This window comes from Phaethon lepturus, unplaced genomic scaffold, assembly GCF_000687285.1.
Source record: "Phaethon lepturus isolate BGI_N335 unplaced genomic scaffold, ASM68728v1 scaffold4374, whole genome shotgun sequence".
In the NCBI taxonomy this organism is placed as follows: Eukaryota; Metazoa; Chordata; class Aves; order Phaethontiformes; family Phaethontidae; genus Phaethon; species Phaethon lepturus.
In genome coordinates, this window is record NW_010535229.1 from 1 (window position 1) to 18,505 (window position 18,505).

The window sequence follows — 18,505 nt, forward strand, 5'->3', positions numbered from 1 at the left end:
ACTGCCCCCCGCGCACAGGTGGCGACTGGGGCTTGGGGTCGGGCCGTGGGGATGGCCGAGCCTGTCGTACAGGTAAGGGGCTGGGGTTGTCTTGGACCTTGGCCTTTCCCTTCCTTTCACGCACCTCCCGTTTCTTTTTTTCCCCTCAGCAACGACGGGACAAGGCCGCGCTGATAAGTGAGACTAGGCGGCGTTTCGAGGCGGAGTACTTGCCAGGTGAGCGCCGCGGGGGTGGGCTGTGAGTGGTGGGCCCGGCTCCCTGTATGTAGTCTCTGGGGCTTGCCCCGTGTCGCTTTCCCCCAGTGGGCTTTCTGTATCTCCGCTTTTCCCGGGTGAGGGGGGTTTCTGCCTTTGCTTCAGGCGGCCGAAGCTAGCGGGTGGGGATGGCGCACAAAGCGTGATGTTTGCTCTGTTGGCTCTCGGTGCTCTCTTCTGGGTTACTCTCTTAAGCGGCAAGGCATGTCGGGGCAAAAGTCTGGATCCTCTTGACTCACAGTTATGTTCGGTTGGCTGTAGCTTGGGGTCTGGGACACTGCTCTGCTTGGTACTTTTTGGATATAAAACATGGAAGAAAAAAAAAAAATCTGACCTTGACTAGTTTGTCAAGGAAAGAGTTGTTTTTCTAGAGTAACTTGCACTTTGAATTCATGCTGGCCTTAATTAAAGTCATGCTGCGTGTCCACCTCAGTTGTTAAGTGCAGATGCTTTTGAACTTGTAAATTAAGGCCAGGAGGTGCTGCGGGTGCCTAGGGGAAAGGGAATAACAGGGTAAGCCTAGAGGGGTTTCCTTGCATTTCAAGGTTCACTTGCATTGCTTATGATAGAAGAAAACATAGTAATAGAGTATGTTAACAGCTGCGGTAAGCACTATTATGAATGTCTAAATGCTTTCTATTAAAAACATACTCCTATCCAGTTTTTAATGCAAATACAGTAAGAGCATAGTAGTTAAGGAGTCGCATGCATTTCTTCTAATATAAGCCTTAGTCCTGCAAACAGATGCCTTGCTTTGATGTTCCTGATCAGAATTACTGAGGTTACCTAGTTATCACTTTTACGTAAGGGTTTCATGCTACTATGACTTATTTGTGATTGGCTATAGCACTTTTCTTGCAAACTTTGAGGGTCTTGAGGGTAGTACAACTTTGTTTCATACAGTTGCCCTATTGACTTTCATTACTTTGGCCTTGGTTAGAGATGACCTGTATTTATGGCAAGATGACAAAATTAGAATATTATTAGAATAGTGTCTTGCAGAAGAGAAAGCTTATTTTACCATTTGATATTTCTATGTGAATAAAAATGTCTTTGGCAGTCTTAAAGCTCAGGCTCAGGAGAGCGGAGGATCATCTTAAATTATAAACTCTTTTGGCTGTTAATGTTTTCAGTTAATGTGTATAGTTTCCTATGATAGGTGAATGTATCTTGTTTTGTATTATATTATCCCAGAGTCTCACTCATAAAAATGAATTTGGAAAACCTAGAACTGCTTTAGGACAGTTGCCGCTGAAAGGGAGCATTACCTTTTTCAACTGAACTATCCCTTACAATCTTGGAATTCCACCGGTTTCTCTAGTTGTAGAGAAACCTCTGTTGGGCTGGTTATTACAGCCATTAAAATAATTTAATACTGTTGCAAGGTAAGCTGTAATCCTGTTTGCAGTACTTTGAACACATTTTCTCAGCCCATTTTTGGGTCATGATTTAGGGCTCTTAGCCCTTTCAAGAAAATAGGATTGGGATTTTTTTGAGTTTACATTCTTAAGTCCCTCCCTCGAATTTAGGAATGACACAAGCAAGTTAATGTTGTCATGCCCACTTCAAGTATGAAAACCACAGGGTTTTAGTTTTATTGTGGTCCTTCAGCCTTTACTGTACATGCTCTAAAATGTATTCTTTTATGCTTCCTTTTAATTGCGAAGGGGATGGACGTGCATGTATGCAGACACCCCCAAACATGTGACTTTCTGTATTGTAAAGGTACAAATGATTGCTTCATATCCAGCAATTTCAGTCTGCTTTCAAAATTGAGGACACTGTCGAGGCACACTGGGAAACTGATATTTTCTGTGAAAGTTTAGTGTAGTTGTAGAATTGTGGGCCTTTATGGAATGAGCCTAATTCCATTTAGAGGTGAACTGCAAGTGTTAAATCTAAAATTTTAAGGCAGTTTTTTTTTCTGGGGGAGTGCAGCTGCTGCTGTTTTATTTTCCTTCTGAGGAAGATGGTGTTCCTGATTATTCTAGAAACGTGGTTTTGTGTTATGAAGGCATTCTTCCATGTTAGGGAACTCAGTTACATGGTTTCCCCTCCGTGCAATAGCAATTGTTAATGGTCACAAATGCTGTGATGATCTTTCAGGAAGGTTTATTTTTGTTGTGCAATGAAAACTTAGAGGACCTTTGAAATCCTGATATTTGGTTAAAATTACTTATTGGCAGAGTACAATTTTTAGGTTAAAGCAGAATGTACACAAATATATTAATATATTGCTGGTTCAGAAAAATATAATGTTAACTGTGACATCTAATACATGATGGACTATTTCACATAAAAGTTACAACCAAGTAATATACTAGTCTTGGCAATTTTCCAGTTAGGATGGGAAAAGTTTTGTTCAGTGGTTGAAAGCACCAGAAATCTGTTTTCTGAATTACACAGTTGTTTCATTTATGTGACTGAATCAAGGAATCGTTTTAATAGTCAGATACAGTTTGGAAGATACAGCGTCAAAGAACCTTACTGTCTTATTCCCCGAAAGTTTGCAAGAGAACTTTCTTGCTGGAGTTGTTGAGAAAATTGAATTTTGAAATTGAACCATTGAGGGGTTCTAGAAGAAAAAAGCTTTGCCACTGTGAGATCTTATGTGCAAAGCAGTGTTTAACGTTAACTGAGATCTTCCAGTGCTTTTTTTTCCTCTTCAGTAAGTTTTCTAGCTGTATTTGAAAGACAACTTCAGTTCCTGTGAGGCATGTGTATCCCTAGTAATTAAAAACCCTTGCATTTCAGTATTGGAAATATGCCTTTTAAAAGTTCTTGTTAGTCCAATAGACTAGCAAACACTGCCTGATGTCATAGGCAGACAGCACTTTATCTTTGCAGTTCGGGGCCTAACTTCTGTTTTGTCTGTTAGGATTCTTTGTGAGAGTTGGTGATGTAAATGATTTGGGTGGTGACAGGAACAATGAAAACAAAAGATTATTTTCTAGTACTGCCTGGTACTAACAGTGTTTTCTAGCAAACAGTCTTGTCTGTTTTTCCAGTGCATTTTCATTCCTTAGATGATTTCTGAAATTAGCTTTTATTTCTGGGCTGTTCTTAATGTTACAGTGGAAATTATTTATGATCAAATCTTGGTAGATTTTTCCATTCAGCAAGTATTTTACACACTTCCTTTTCCATATTTACATTTTCTTATTGTCTGTATTCCCTGCTTCTCCCCATTTGCATCCTCTTCTTTTCTCCTTTAGGTAAAACTTAATTTTCAGAAGAAAATTTTGCAAGAGAGGTTTCCCACTCCAATTTAAAAGATTAAATAGAGTCATGATGACATTTAAGCCAGTAGCAAAATGTGTTTTGTTAATCATATTGGCCAATTACAAATAAAATTTTAGACATACAGGGCATCATGAAAAAAACAGACATGACTTTTGTAGAAGACTCTTAAGATAATGCTTTGAATACCTGCTTATGTCTACTTATGCTCTGAATAATCTATTTTCCTTGATTCTTGGCTTTTAGGTTGAGAAACGCTGGAAGGATAAGATAGAAAATATGGATAGGGTAAAAACCATAGTTTTAGAGAAAGCTATGTGATACTGGTTCTTGAGCTTTCTCTTGAAAGTAGTTTTTATTGTCACTGAGAGTGTTAAGTTTTTCTAAAAAGTTTAAATTTATCAAATCTTGTGGAGGCAGGTATTTTGTCTTGATTTTGTTGAAATAACTCCTTATTGAGTGGAAATAGTTTTACCTTCACCCTTCTGTCTGTATGGCTACTGACCTTGAATTGATTTCCTCATCTAACAACTGAAGGCACATACGTGAATGGCTATAGCACTTAGGTTAACATGTTAGGCATCAACAGCCAATTAAAATGGGCTTCCTCTTTCTGGCCAAGGTAAGGGGAAGAATTATGACCCTTTCAGACCAAAGACTTCTTGGCTGAAATAGCTTAAGGCAATAGTTAAATCGAGAGGTTTTGTGTAATGGAACACTTGACTACTTTGCTAAGTTGCTTCTTACAATTTTTTTTGTACAATGAAGTGTTTTGGGTTTTTTCCTCTATTCAAAGGTATGTAGTTGCTATCCTTACTTAGCTTTGTGCATGACTTGTTCTGTAACATTTCTTTTCTAGATAAGAATTCTTCCTGAAGGGAGGGGTCATTCTTGCATGTTGTGAATTCTGAACTTCTCAGGATTATTTTAGGGTGGGATTTAGCTGTTTTCCAGTCCTGTAGTCTTTCTTCAATATTCTTGTTGAATATTCTCCAATTTCTATTATTTTTCCTAAAGCATGAATGCTAGAAGAAAACAGAGCAATGCAGCATGGTCTCCTGGTAATGTAGATGGCACCGAAAAAAAAATATGTTAAGAGAAGGGCTGTTACAACTTATGCATCAAAGAATTTCATGAGTTCTTCCAGTGAAAGTGTTGCAGTGAAATTTGTATTAATTTAGTTTTGCATTATTGTGGAGCTCTTTTCAGAGCTGTTGTCTTGTGTTATACAAGGTCCTTTATGTTGGAAGATTGTAATTAAGTCCTAGAGTTGCAGTGTGAGATTCTCAGCTTGAAGACAAAAACTACTAATAGGGCAGAATGTAGTCATGAAAAGAACAGAACTCCTCATTTTATCAAGAAAAAAAGGAAGGCAAGTAATAGGAAGAAGCTGCTGTTCAAACAGTACTTCTTGTGTTTTTTCCCAGTCTTCTCCCTTGACCTGAAAAGTTCAATGAGGAAATGAAAGTAACTTTAAATAGCTATTTTTAAAATAAGTTTAAATAAAATTATAAACTTTGAAATCTTTAAAGTTTAGTCTGAGACCTGGTGAATCTTCTTGCTCACTGAAATTTTCTTGAAGGCCTGGTAGCTGAGGGAATGAAGAGAGCTAATTCTTCTTGCTGTTGGCACTTTTGGCCTCTTCTTGTTGCTATTATCACTGTTACTCACTCAGATATAAATTAGAATTTGTGTTTAATGCTCTCTGTAAATACAAAATTTGCTAAGCAGGTTATGGTTTCTCTTGCTGTTCTGGATCTGAGTCTTGATTAGTTTCTACACAGCTTCCCAGTTCAACAGAAGTCTTGCAGCGTCCGAGTTTTACCTCTTCCACTGGCTATGGAACTATTCTGGGATACAGTAAGGTTTGAATTTCTTGGACTGGAGGGGGTTTACAAGCTTCTGAACAGTTGTCTTAACCGTGAAATGTTTCACCGAAGTCTGGCACTGCTGCCACATATGTGGCTTTCATCAGCTCTTTCTGAACAGAAGTAGCTGTGAATGCTGTTCCTTGTGTTACTTTTGGGGCAAGCAGGGTGTGTTCTAAATACGTTATGAAATTCTGTTTGTTATGGACTTAATTATAGAGATGTCCATCTCCCTGAGTAGAGGGTGACTAAAATTAGTGTCTCAGCATCTTAGTGGCAGTTCTGCAGGTGTGAAGAAACACATGCTTAATTTTCTAGTGAGAAAAGCATGACTATATGTTTAGAAGTATCCTATGTGGCTAGGCTTGGAGATTGTCTGAGGCAAGATACTTCAGTTTATAGGTTCACCTGAATTTGTTTAGGTGCCACTCAACTTCCTTTTGCCATCTAAACTATGCAGGGTTTGTTTAAATTATGTGTTGAGAACCCCAAAGATCTGTTTTCTTTCAACTAACTCTAACTCCAGAAATTTCTAATAATCTAGTAACTGCAGTCAAGTGTTCCATGAGTGATTTTAAAATAATTTAGAAACATTCAGATTATTTCACATCAGCAAGTTTCCAGATGTCTGTAGAATTATGGGAAATGCACAAATTTGAAGAGGAGTTCCTCCTCTGAATTGACATACTTTCAATGACTGGATTATTGGAAGGACTCCAGTAACTTCATATCACACTGCTTTGCACATGTGAGATAAAACACCTTTCTTCTGGGTTTACAATCTTATTCTAAATCGTATTTATTTTGTAGCAAGAATTGGACAAATCGGATAAGGTTAAAACAGTACCTGTTCTATCAGTTTTGTTAAGCTTACCTGATTGAAATACCAGCATTCTGCAAGTGCCTGTGGAGGCAGAATTTGATTAGTTGTTCCTGTTTTAGTGTGTGTTGTAGTGTATATGTAAATTCAGATTACATGTGTCACCTTGTTGAGAATTTAGTTGCTGAAGAGAGGAAAAAGATTTTACTTTTTTTCAACTAATCCCCATCTGAATCCAGCTGGCATTTCATTTTGATGTTGAAAGTTTGGATAAAATGTTTTTTCCTCCTTCACTTTGATTTTTTTAAAAAAATTCATAAAGTTAAATTTCTATTTTTTAAATATTAAGTTCTGAATTTGGGAAAATTTGTTAGTGGCCCAGAAACATGTGTTCTGAGGCATGTTCCACATAATTATGTGTGAATGTTTTTATATTATTGTTTGATACAAGATGCACTATTCTGTCATTCTGACAGTTCTGCTCTCAAATAGATACTGAGAGCAGAGATACTCAAAGCAGTGTGAAACATTATCGTCTTAGTTTTACCTAGTGGTGTGTGCTTTTTCTTGAGTTACACAGTACTCATCCCTTATACAAATAGGATATTGTCCTGGTTTCAGCCAGGATAAAGCTGGTTTTCTTCACAGAGCTAGTGTGAGACTATGTTTTGGATTTGGGATGAGAAACTGTTGATAATGTGCTGATGTTTTGGGTTGTTGCTAAGCAGTCAAGGACAGTCCAGCTTCTTCTGCTGGCCTGCTAGCAAGGAGGCTGGGATGCATGGGGAGCTGGGAGGGGACACAGCCAGGACAGCTGACCCAGACTGGCCAAAGAGATATTCCCTACCATACGATGTCATGCCCAGTACATAAACTGGAGTTAGCTGAGGAGGGGGCGGGAATCGCTGCTTAGGGATGGGCTGTCGATCGCTGGGTGGTGAGCAATTGCTGTATTGTACATTCCTTTGTTGGTATTATCATTGTTGTTTCCTTCTCTCTTTCTGTCCTATTAAACTGTGTTTATCTCAACCCACGAGGTTTTTTTTCTATTTCTCTTCCCCGTCCCATTGTGGGAGGGGGAGTGAGTGAGCGGCTGCGTGGTGCTTAGTTGCCAGCTGGGGCTAAATCACAACAGATATACATGGGACTGATCTCAGAAAAATACTTGGCTGATTGATTAACTGCAGACACTCTTAGCTGGAAGTTAGTGTGTGTAAGAGTTTACTAAACCAAGTTTGAAGTAAGGTAGCTGAGGCACTGGATACACAATACAGATGTTAAAGTAAATTTTTGCTCTTGTAAAGCCCTAGTTTGCTGTGGCTATGAGTAGCTATAAATACACCATATTGAATAGTCCATAGTGTACAATAGCTGATATACTATGGCTAAGAGAAGCCAGTGCTTCTCATTTCAGCTGACTGTGGATGTGCCACCTTAGTTATTGTACATGACAGTACCTCTGAAGGGGATTTTGAAATGCATGTTATATAAAGACAGGCTGTGGGATCTTTCTAACGGTGTGAGGGTAGAAAACTTGACTGCAAAAGTTACGTGGTCACCTGTTTGGACTTGGAAATTAGCCTTGCTGTGAGCAGGAGTTAGGACTGAGGTGACCTGCAGAAATCCTCTCCAATGTTATATTTTTATAACTTTAACTTGAAACTGAGTACTGTTAGTGTTTCTCAGGCAAGACTATCTAAATTATAATTTGTAGGGGAATAATAAAATTTCAAATGAGCAGGTGAGACTTTACAAAATCTAATAACCAAAATCTTTGTACCTTGTTCCCTCTGTGGTTGACCTAGAGCCACAGAGAAGTTAAACAGCACTTCAGTCTTGTGCTGTGTGTTTATTTTTACAGGGCTTAGAATATAGGGAATGATCTGTCTGGTGCGAGTACAGAAATAGTGAGAGAAGGAACTGAAAGAGTTAGAGTTTTTAGTGGATTGGAGGCTTGTGGGCAGACACCAGCAAGTAGTGGACTACGATTAAGGAAAGTGGGATTTGACTGTAGGCTTGGCTAAGGAACAAGATAAGGTAGTGGGATGGGGTCAAGGGAGAGAAATTTGAAACCTAATGAAGGAACTGAGTAGATAATGTATGTGAGAAGCAGTTGAATGTGAAGAGATGCATTGGGGGAGTGCAAACAGAACAGTTTGGGTTGGAAGGGACCTTTTAAAGGGCATCTAGTCCAACCCCCCTGCAATGAGCAGGGACATCATCAACTAGATCAGATTGCTCAGGGCTCTGTCCAAACTGACCTTGAATGTTTCCAGGGATGGGGCATCTACCACCTCTCTGGGCAACCTGGACCAGCGTTTCACCACCCTCATTGTGAAAAATTTCTTCCTTATGTCTAGCCTAAATCTGCCCTATTTTAGTTGAAAACCATTGCCCCTTGTCCTATCACAACAGGCCCTGCTAAAAAGTCTGTCCCCATCTTGCTTAGAAGCCCCCTTTAGGTTCTAGAAGGCTGCAATAAGGTCTTCCCGGAGCCTTCTCTTCAGCCTGAACAACCCCAGATCTCTCAGGCTGTCCTCACAGGAGAGGTGTTCCATCCCTCTGATCATTTTTGTGGCCCTCCCGTGGACCTGCTCCAACAGGTCCATGTCTTTCCTGTGCTGAGTGTTCCAGAGCTAGATGTAGGACTCCCGGTAGGGTCTCACCGGAGCACAGTAGAGGGGCAGAATTCCCCTCCTTCGACCTGCCGGCCATGCTTCTTTCGATGCAGCCCTGAATACGATTGGCCTTCTGGGCTGTGAGCGTACATTGCTGGCTCATGTCCAGCTTTTCATCCACCAGTACCCCCAAGTCCTGCTTGGCAGGGCTGCTCTTGATCCCCTCATCCCCCAGCCTGTATCAGTATCAGCCAACTGATACCGGGGGTTGCCTCTATCCAGGTGCAGGACCCTGCACTTGGCCTTACGAGTTTCACACGGGCCCTTTCCTCAAGCTTGTGCAGGTCCTTCTGGATGGCATCTCATCCCTCAGGTCTGTCAACAGCACAACTCAGCTTGGTGTCTCTGTCTTTGATGAAGGTATTAAACACTACTATGAAAACTCATAGTGGATGGATACATTTCAAATGGGTATATACATACTGTTATGTTGATTAATTTGTGACAGGAAACAGTATAAATTGAAAGACAATTAAAATAGGTCATATCTTTGCAGGTAGGCCAGTAAAACTAAAAATATCATCAGTATTTAATGGTGTGTTTTTCTTAATATCTTCCTCAGAGTTAAGATGTCTGATTGAAATATGCATCCCTAAACCATCCAGTCACAGCTCTAAATAGTCATTTGAATTATGATGACCCTGAAAGTAGTTATTTCGAGTTTATTGCTGCTGGAGTAGTCTTTCCAGGATGTGAAAATTAACATCTTTTTCATTAACAACCAGTTTTAATTTTTTTCCTGATAATAGCAAATAAATTTAAGTGAATAGTTTAAGAGCTTATGGTTCTTCAGTAGCAAAAAGACGTGTATCAGTGTCTGTTGCTTTCAGTAGTCTGTTTCTATCATGGGCTATTGATTTACATTCCAGTGCAGATTTCTCAAAGAGGAGCACTGATCTAAAAACTGAGCCTTTAAGTATACCTATAAGAAAAATAGGTCCACTTAAGCATTTGTATTTTACAAACTTTTCTGTTTAAAAAAAATAATTAAAAAAAAATTAAAAAAAAAAGCGACTTCTGCTTCATCTGAAGTAGTCCTAGAGCATGTTAACCTGTTACCCTGTTGCTAACCTCATACAAGAAGAGTTTGAGGCTTGAGGGTTTTGTACTGCTCTGGAGTTGCATGTAGTTTGTGTTCAGTAAAGTAACAATTTATAACAAGTGTAGAATGTGTATCTTTTTAAAGGAAACATTTTTTTATGCAGTGATCTATAGTGGTTAATAATAGTCATTTTAACATCTGTTCTCTGGCATTTTGTGGTCTGACATGCTGATGCCTATAAGTTTTAGAATTCAAGCTTGAACTAGTGATTCTTAATACACATTTATCAGTACACAGATTCTTAGACTATATACTAATTTATGTTAATTATAGAAACCTGCTTTTAGAAAAATTACACCTGTCATACACATCTTGTTTTCTAATGTTTTTTTCTTTGAATAAGAATCACAGAAAATATTTTTCTAATGAATCTTGTAGTTTTCCTAAATATCATCACAGTAGACAGATGTCTTTAATCAATTTCTTATGCTATGCTTTGCTTAAGTTTGAGGCTGCCAAAGAAATCCTATGTACCTAGTAGATGCTTATATTGAAACTTGACAAATCTCCTTTGCATGTTTTCATAGCAACTGCTATATTCTTGAAATAATTGATTTATTTGCTAGACAAATCAGATAAATACGATTCTAGAGATGTGGAAAGACTTCAGCAAGATGATAAATGGGTTGAAAATTATCTGATTTGGCGTCACGATGTTGTGGATGATACATTGAAGATGATTGATGAAAGCTTTCAGTGGAGAAAAGAATATACAGTTAATGGTAAGCTATGTGTTACAAGGATTTTGATAGTGTATGTTGCTTTCCTATTGAAATACAACTGACTTGTATATTTAGTTTCATTAAGCACCTTTTGAAGGATTTGTATGTACCACAAAGATTTGAGCAAGAACTTTCCTATTCAGTTAAAAAAATTAAAACTATTGCCTTTCATGTTGACCAGTACTGTCTCACTGTTTTGTTGTGGTTCCATATATATTGAAAGTTTAAGAGGAAGGAAAGCCGCTATCTCTTGTTTTGTTTTTGTGCATTTGCTAGGATGGCATCCTTAAAAAAACAACAACAAGAAAACCAGGGCTCTGTTGTTCATCCTAGTAGCACTGGTCTGACACCCTAGGTAGAATCGATCTTTTTTTGTGCTGTGAGCATGTTTTGAAGGTGAGCTTTATCTATAGAACTTTACAATCGGGATTAAAGGATAGAGCAAGAGGGGCTGCAGATATAAGAAAAAAAAAAAACACACAACATTTGAAGCATTTTTTTTTCTTACTTCAATTTTTTATATTTCTTTCTAGATAGATCCTACTCTACAGCATGAGAGGAATAAGACAGTAAATATTTCAAATGAGCTCAATGTTTGCATTAGTTTAGTAAAGGTTTTGGAAGGTGGTTTATAAAGACATTTTTGTATTTTGTTGCTAGGCTTCTGCATTTTTAGTGATTTATGTTAAGTTGCAATGTCATTATTATGATTGCTGAAATGATCTTTCGTTTGGATTTGCAGACCTGACAGAATCTGTCCTTCCAAAGTGGTTATTTGAAAATGGTTCTCTCTTTCTGCATGGCTATGATAAAGAGGGCTATAAATTATGTAAGTTACACAGAATATAATATTTTCAGTCATTGTTTATTATTGTTTCCAGCATTTTAGTATCTCATTTGAAAAAATAAACATTTAAAAAATAGAAATAGATACATATTGGCAAGTGTTCTTACTAAAAATCATGAGATGTTGGTAACTTTGAGTGTCTCTTCAGATCACAAAAATGGAATGAGGAAACTTTATCAGAAGTTTTCAAAAATCATAAATCTTTATCCAAATTATAATAAAGTTTTAAGCTCTCCTGGTGAAATGAACTTTTTCTGTATCTACTGTGGTGAGTCTATGATGAGTATAAATGTTTATTATTACGGTGCATTGTCATTGCTTTTCTAGCAGCCTGCATTCTTGCCTATTTGCAGTGGTTCACAGGAAGTCTGCAATGGTTTTCTTGTTTTGTTTCCTTAATTTTTTTTATGTCATTGGAATGCTCAGTAACTGTGGACAAATGAGAATTGCTGGAGAATGAACTCTCAAGTTGCATGATTAACTTTTAGTAATTAAAAAGTAAGATTTGGAGAGAAACAGTAAATACTGCCTGAAATACTCCTGAGCTGTTTTTTTTTTAATAGTGTATAATAGAGGCTTTTAAAACAAATCACTTATGAGGCTTTCCAAGGAACATTCTTGACCCTTGGGGGGAGGCGGCGGGGGAGGCACAAAGGAAAAAAAAAAAAAAAAAAACAAAACCAAAAAAAAAAAAACCAAACCAGACACTTATATCTGAAATTCTGCTTTTCTTTGGTTTACAAGGGCTAGTTTGTACTTCCAGAAATACACTAACAATCCAAAACTTCTACAGAAATTATTGTGTTTTAAACAACAACATAATAGTTTTTAAAAAAATCATAACCAGAAAAATACAGCTTTTATTCTATGGCTGTGTTTTGTTAAGCTGTCCCTTTTCTTATCATTGTAAGATACCAGTGCTGTATGAAAAATTGCTGCTTTGTTACACTTTATGATTTTCTTTTAGCCTCCAAGGTAATTATTCAAAGATGAGTGGTGGTGAATACTTTTTTTAATAGCATTTGGAAAACTGAGCGTGGTTATATTGGGCAGTTGAGTTTGGTTGAGACTGGGGAGGCGGGTAGTAGAAAAAACTCATGACTTTCTTGCATCAGTGCTTGGACTGAGGAAAATTATGCAATTGTTTCATGACAAGAATGTGTAAGTTGGGTAAATAATGATTTCTGGGGTTTTTTGTCACTGAAACATAACTAATGTCTCAGTTTTCCATACCTGAAGTATTTCTTCTGCAAATGTTAATTGGGTCAGAATATCTGACTTGATATGCAAGTTCAGATTGTATCATAGTTAAGAGTTCCTGGTTAGTCAACGTTTGAGAAATGTGTTTCTTGGGCCACATGCGCCATTCTCATTCTGTTATGTAAAGCAGACGTTTGAAAGTACAAAGAAATTCTTCAAGAGTTATTGGTTACTTTCACGAGAGTCCTGTGTTTGAATAGGGTTATCTTTTTGAAATGCAGAACTTACAGAATCTAGTTAATATGCTAGGTTTAAAAAAAAAGTTTATTTCTTTATATGAGCTGTAAAATATTTTTTTATTTGTAATTGGAAGTAAGAGACATGGAGAAGAAATGTGTTTTTCAGTAAGACTTTCCAAGTTTCAGGGAGAAAAGTATACCTACAGTTATTTTCAGCGCTTGTCTAATTTTGGTATTTTAGAGGTACCAACAATGAAAGCTGCTCTTAACATTGTTGCCCTAAATACTACTTTTATCACTTCATTGTCTAATCAGTAATTTGGTATCAGATGTTTTTATGACGTCTGTTACTTTGAAATATGCTACTTTTTATGGAAAAACTTGTCTCTGCATGACTCATTTCTTATTCCAGAAGGGCATGTATTGGGCTTTCATTTATATAATATTGCTCACCTTCTGGATTTTTTTAATAACTTTATTTTTAGAAAGGTCTGTTGCTTTTTCATAATGTGTGTATAAATAATTTTTTTCAAAACACATCAAACACAGTGATGTAGAAAACATAAGCAGGAAGAGAAACATAAATTTCACAACCACAACAATACTTAAGGTATCATGTTCTGCATATATTCTATCTGAGGACCACATGATTTAATAGGAAATTATGTAATAATAATTAGACAATAAGTAGCCTTTAAATTAAAAGTATTTTTGCACTCTACTGTTTCTTCTGTGCTGTAATTCTTTATTTTCAATTTTGAAAAAGTTCTGGTATAAAAATGTGAGCAGAGGGATGTGTGGAAAGGTATGCAGTTGTTTTTCTGTTTGTTCAATGGCCACAAAATCGGTAGAAATGTAGAATACAAACTCAGAGGTGTTAATAAATTTCAGTGCATCCTGTATAGTTATTTGTGTAATGTTTTCTGTTGATTTGGATCTGTTTCAATTTGTGTGCTTTTCTTTCTTCTCACAAGTTTGGTTCAGAGTGAAACACCATATAAGAGATCCTAAACAGCAACTTCAGAAAAAGAAACTGGCAGCTTTTTGGTTAGAACATTATGCCAAGAGAGATCATGGAAAGCCCTTAACAGTGGTGTTTGACATGGCTGAAACTGGAATCAGTCACATAGTAAGTATTTTTATTGTGGTTTTTCTGATTTGCTTTCTGAATTATTTAACCTATGTCCTCAGAAAAAGGGGGTTCCCTGTGCAGTCCTTGACACCAAAATAACTTAACAATAATCAGTGATATGTAGGCAGTGACATGAACAATTTCCAAAATCTTTTGTTACCTACTGTCCTGGTTTCAGCCAGGGTAGAGTTAATTTTCTTCATCGAAGCTAGCATGAGGCTATGTTTTGGATTTGGGATGAGAAAAAGTTGATAAGGTGCTGATGTTTTGAGGTGTTGCTAAGTGGTCAAGGACAGTCCAGCTTCTCATGCTGGCCTGCAGCGAGCAGGCTGGGGGTGCACGGGAAGCTGGGAGGGGCCACAGCCAGGACAGCTGACCCAGGCTGGCCAAAGAGATATTCCCTACCATATAACGTCATGCTCAGTATATAAAGCTGGGACGAAGAAGAAGGAAGGGGTGGAGGGACGTTCGGAGTTATGGCGTCTGTCTTCCCAAGAAACCATTACGCGTGACGCAGCCCTGCTTCCCTGGAGATGGCTGAACACCTGCCTGCCCATGGGGAGTGGTGAACAAATTCCTTGTTTTGCTTTGCTTGCGTGCGCGGCTTCTGCTTTACTTATTAAACTGTCTTTATCTCAAACCATGAGTTTCCTCACTTTTACTCTTCCGCTTCTCTCCCCCGTCCCACCGTGGGGGAGTGAGCAAGCGGCTGCGTGGTGCTTAGTTGCTGGCTGGGGCTAAACCACGACACCTACTAAACTCTTTAAGTCTTGTACAGGATACTGAAAACTTGCTTTTAGTTTAGTGACTGAGCCAAAGTGACTATATATAGTAGTTGCTTGGTTTGTCAGTCATCATGAATGAGAGTGGATCTTAGTTTTTAAGCACCCAAAAGGCGATGGGCTGAGCCATCTTTTATTGTGAGTACAGTTGCTTCCATTTCTTCAACAGCTCAATTTTGATTGTTGTCATCTTTTTCTGGACAGATCAGTCAGTCAAAAGTGAAGAATAGAAAATGGAGTAATGGTGAAGCATTAAAACCCTTAGATGCAGTGGCGGAGATCTTTGAGAATGATGATCTGTTCTGACAAATCAGCACTTCTGACAGTTCTGATCCTGGTCTTGCCTTTCTATCCTCCATGCTGTATATGCTATGCCTGTATATTTAAATTGTGTTCATTTCTTAAGTCCCTGTATGCATCTGTCCACCCATTGAATTTTGTGAAGAGAAGTTAGGTGGTTACACGAGAGCAGTTCATCAAGTACGTGTTGCTTTCGGTATTGATCTTAACGAAATATAGTTCAAGTCTCTCTTACTAACAAAACATGTTATTACAATAATGAGCTCGTATGGTGAAGAAGTCTACATAGGTGTTAATGTCTACAGATACAGGAAGAAATGAGGGTGTCTGAACTTGAACAAATGTGATAAGCCTACAATTCAGAAGTCTTTCAGACTCAAATTTCTACTTAAGGAATAATATCTTCACCCCCCTTTTCAGTTCTTGTCCACCTGTCAGCTTTATTGAAGACTACTTTCTCCCAAGTTTGACCTTACTTAAACAAGAGATTTCAACTTTTCTTTCAGAAGAGGAAATGTTTTTCTTAGCAAAAGTTTTTATGCATTTCGAGATGTTCTTTAGAACTACAAAACCACGGAGGAGCAGTGTAGCTCAGTCATTTCTGTAAAAGTAATGATTATTCAAAAGTTTGCAATTAGATGAGAAAACTAATAATTTTTAAGAGTAAGATTTCACCTTTGCCTTGGATTTAATTGTAAAACTGAATAATTCAAGAAGCTAAGAGGAATTACACTAATCTTGGAAACTATTTCCCATTTGTACAATAACTTACAAAATTCAAAGTTTCATCAATTTTAAAAACATTTCAGAATTAAGTACTTGAAAACCCATGTTCTAGGTATTGGAAAAAAACAAATTCTATACCAACTAGTCATATGTCAAGTCAGTAGTCTACTTTGGGAATTACGTAGAGATTTATTGTAGTTATACATAGGATTGGGTAATTCCCTGCCTGAAGTAAGCTTCAGAGAATGTTTAAGTTTAGATGCTCATTGGAATCTAGCAAATTGTTCATGTATGTTACATGAAACTTAAACATATTTAAGAACTTCTCCAGAATTGATGGTTTTAAGTTCTTAAGTCCTGTGCCTATATGGAAAAGTGGAAGATTTAAAGAACATGACTTGTGGGGTTTTGAATTTTCAAAAGCTTTATTGTTTCTTTAGCCATAATATTTCATAAACTGATCCTGAAAATACTGCTGTAAAATGATAAAATTTCCCCCAAATTCCTTTACGTGGAATCTTCTTACTTTAGAAAACCACTAGTTGAGTATCTTTCATTTTTACTAAAGCTTTCACAAAGTGCATAAGTATCTGTTTTCACATGACCTCTGCAATGTCATAGAGTTCAAGGACACTCCATATTTGCTTTTGCTACAGTGATTCTTGCACACTTTCTGAACCTGTTGTAATTTGGCAGCCATACACCTGCATTTCCTTGAAGGTTGCTAAACTATAGAGAGTTTGTAGTATAGTGGCATTAACACTGTAACATGTAGAGTGGGGTTTCTTCTAGTCTGACCAAGCCAGAAGTTCAGCTTGGTATATTATATATATTTCCATTGTGATGCAGAAATGCTATTATCTATTTCAGGAGGTAAACAATTGCCTTAGTAAATATCCCTTGTGAACAATTTTTCTGAGATGATGGATTTCAACCTACAGGACACACAAAGAAACGTGTTTGGTTCACTTAATTATTTACTTCAGTAAACTTGAGATAAGGATCTTTTGCTGATGTCCATTTGCATTTATATGTTGTATATGTCAGCACTTCTGTGAGGACCAAAATGACAAACTGCTCCTTGGGGAGTTATTTGTAAATACATTGCAGTTGACAGAATTGTCAACCTCATGCTATGGGTTTTGGTTTTTTTTGTGGTTCTCTTTCACTTCCCTTCTTTGAGAAGGAATTTTTGATCCCAATACTTTCTTCCCCCTTCTCAACACTCATCAGTACACTGGCTGGTTGTACACTGTCATCCAGACTTCTTGTATATTTTTCTAGAATTTTTTCAATACACATTTTGCTCCTAAGATTGTTCCTTAGTTGGATTTACGTACCAAATCTCCTTACCAAAATCTCCTGGCTCAAAAGCTGCTCTTGTTAATACCTGGATTTACTTAGAACTAAGTGCACCAGCTGCAATCTATCTTTTATGTTGCCATCTTTACAGTGAGTCTTTAAATTCACCAGATCTGTGTCCTTTTTTTTTTGTGATCCATTTTAGGCATGAGCCTGGGCATCAGTTTATGTACAGCATTAGCTACAGTTGCTGTTAATACAGTTTGAATGATACACTACTACTACTACCAGTAGAACTTGATCTGGTTAACGGCATAGAATGAAGCTGCAGCTTACCTGTTGGTTGAGGTCTTGTTCTGAAATTTGGAAATGAAAATGCTTTTTTTTTTTTTTTTTTTAAATTTATGTAGGTTTAGGAACCTGGGAACTGGGGTTGTTCAGTGTTGCTATCTACAACTACCTGAAAGGGGATTGTGGCAAGGTGGGTGTTGGTCTCCTCCCAAGTAACTAGTGATAGGATGAGAGGAAATGGCCTCAACTTGTGCCAGGGGAGGTTTAGACTAGATGTTAGGAAAAATTTCTTTACTGAGAGAGTGGTCAAGCATTGACCTCCAAGGTTGCCCAGGGAGGTGGTGGAGTCACCATCACTGGAAGTATTCAAAAAACATGTAGGTGTGGTACTTCAGGGTATAGTTTAGTGGGCTTGGTGGTGTTGGGTTGATGGTTGGACTTGATGACCTTAAAGGTCTTTTCCAACCTTAATGATTCTGTGAAGGAGTGAATTTATGTTGTATCTCTTCCTTTAGGTTTGGTTTTCTACTCATAGTTTACTACAGGCATCTTTGTAGAAGCTTATTTAGAAGATGAGAACAGTACCACCTCCTGCATTTTTGCTGATCCTCAGACAGCCTAAAATCAGGGTGGTGGTGTTTTTTTTTGGAGGCATGGGGAGAGGCTACATTTGAGTAATTTTAATTTAGATAGATGAGAATCTTCAGAGTTCTCTGTTACTCTCTTCAGCTGAATTGAGTAGAGGGTAGTACATTTTTAGCACCTACTCTCAGGAGCAATGTCTAAGCTGTTTTAGAGTGCAAGATGGAGATCTGGCTATCATTACATATTTATGGATTCAATCTAATAACTAAAAATGTTGTACATTGTCTATAGCCAAAACAAATCAATCTTATTTCTATAGAACTTTGAAAGTTTTCTTACAAAATGCCATACTGTCCTATTATTCTTACAGGAATGGCTAAAATTTGTATCTTGTTCTTTTTGTTGGTATGGCAGGA

The 18,505-nt window shown here is 37.6% G+C and overlaps 1 protein-coding gene across 2 annotated transcripts in view; it reads left to right on the forward strand.

Annotated features, from left to right (window-relative positions):
* The first annotated feature begins 152 nt into the window (after window positions 1-152).
* MOSPD2 (motile sperm domain containing 2) overlaps window positions 153-18,505 on the forward strand; it is a 41,015-nt gene continuing 22,662 nt past the window's right edge. The window contains exons 1-4 of one of the 2 annotated variants that reach the window (XM_010285721.1): window positions 153-216; window positions 10,530-10,685; window positions 11,428-11,514; window positions 13,946-14,100. In XM_010285721.1, coding sequence (XP_010284023.1) covers window positions 10,640-10,685; window positions 11,428-11,514; window positions 13,946-14,100 — 288 coding nt within the window. In that variant the 5' untranslated portion in view covers window positions 153-216; window positions 10,530-10,639. Of the gene's footprint in view, window positions 217-2,680; window positions 2,708-10,519; window positions 10,686-11,427; window positions 11,515-13,945; window positions 14,101-18,505 lie in introns of those variants that run through there. The other variant, XM_010285722.1, reaches the window with a different exon arrangement.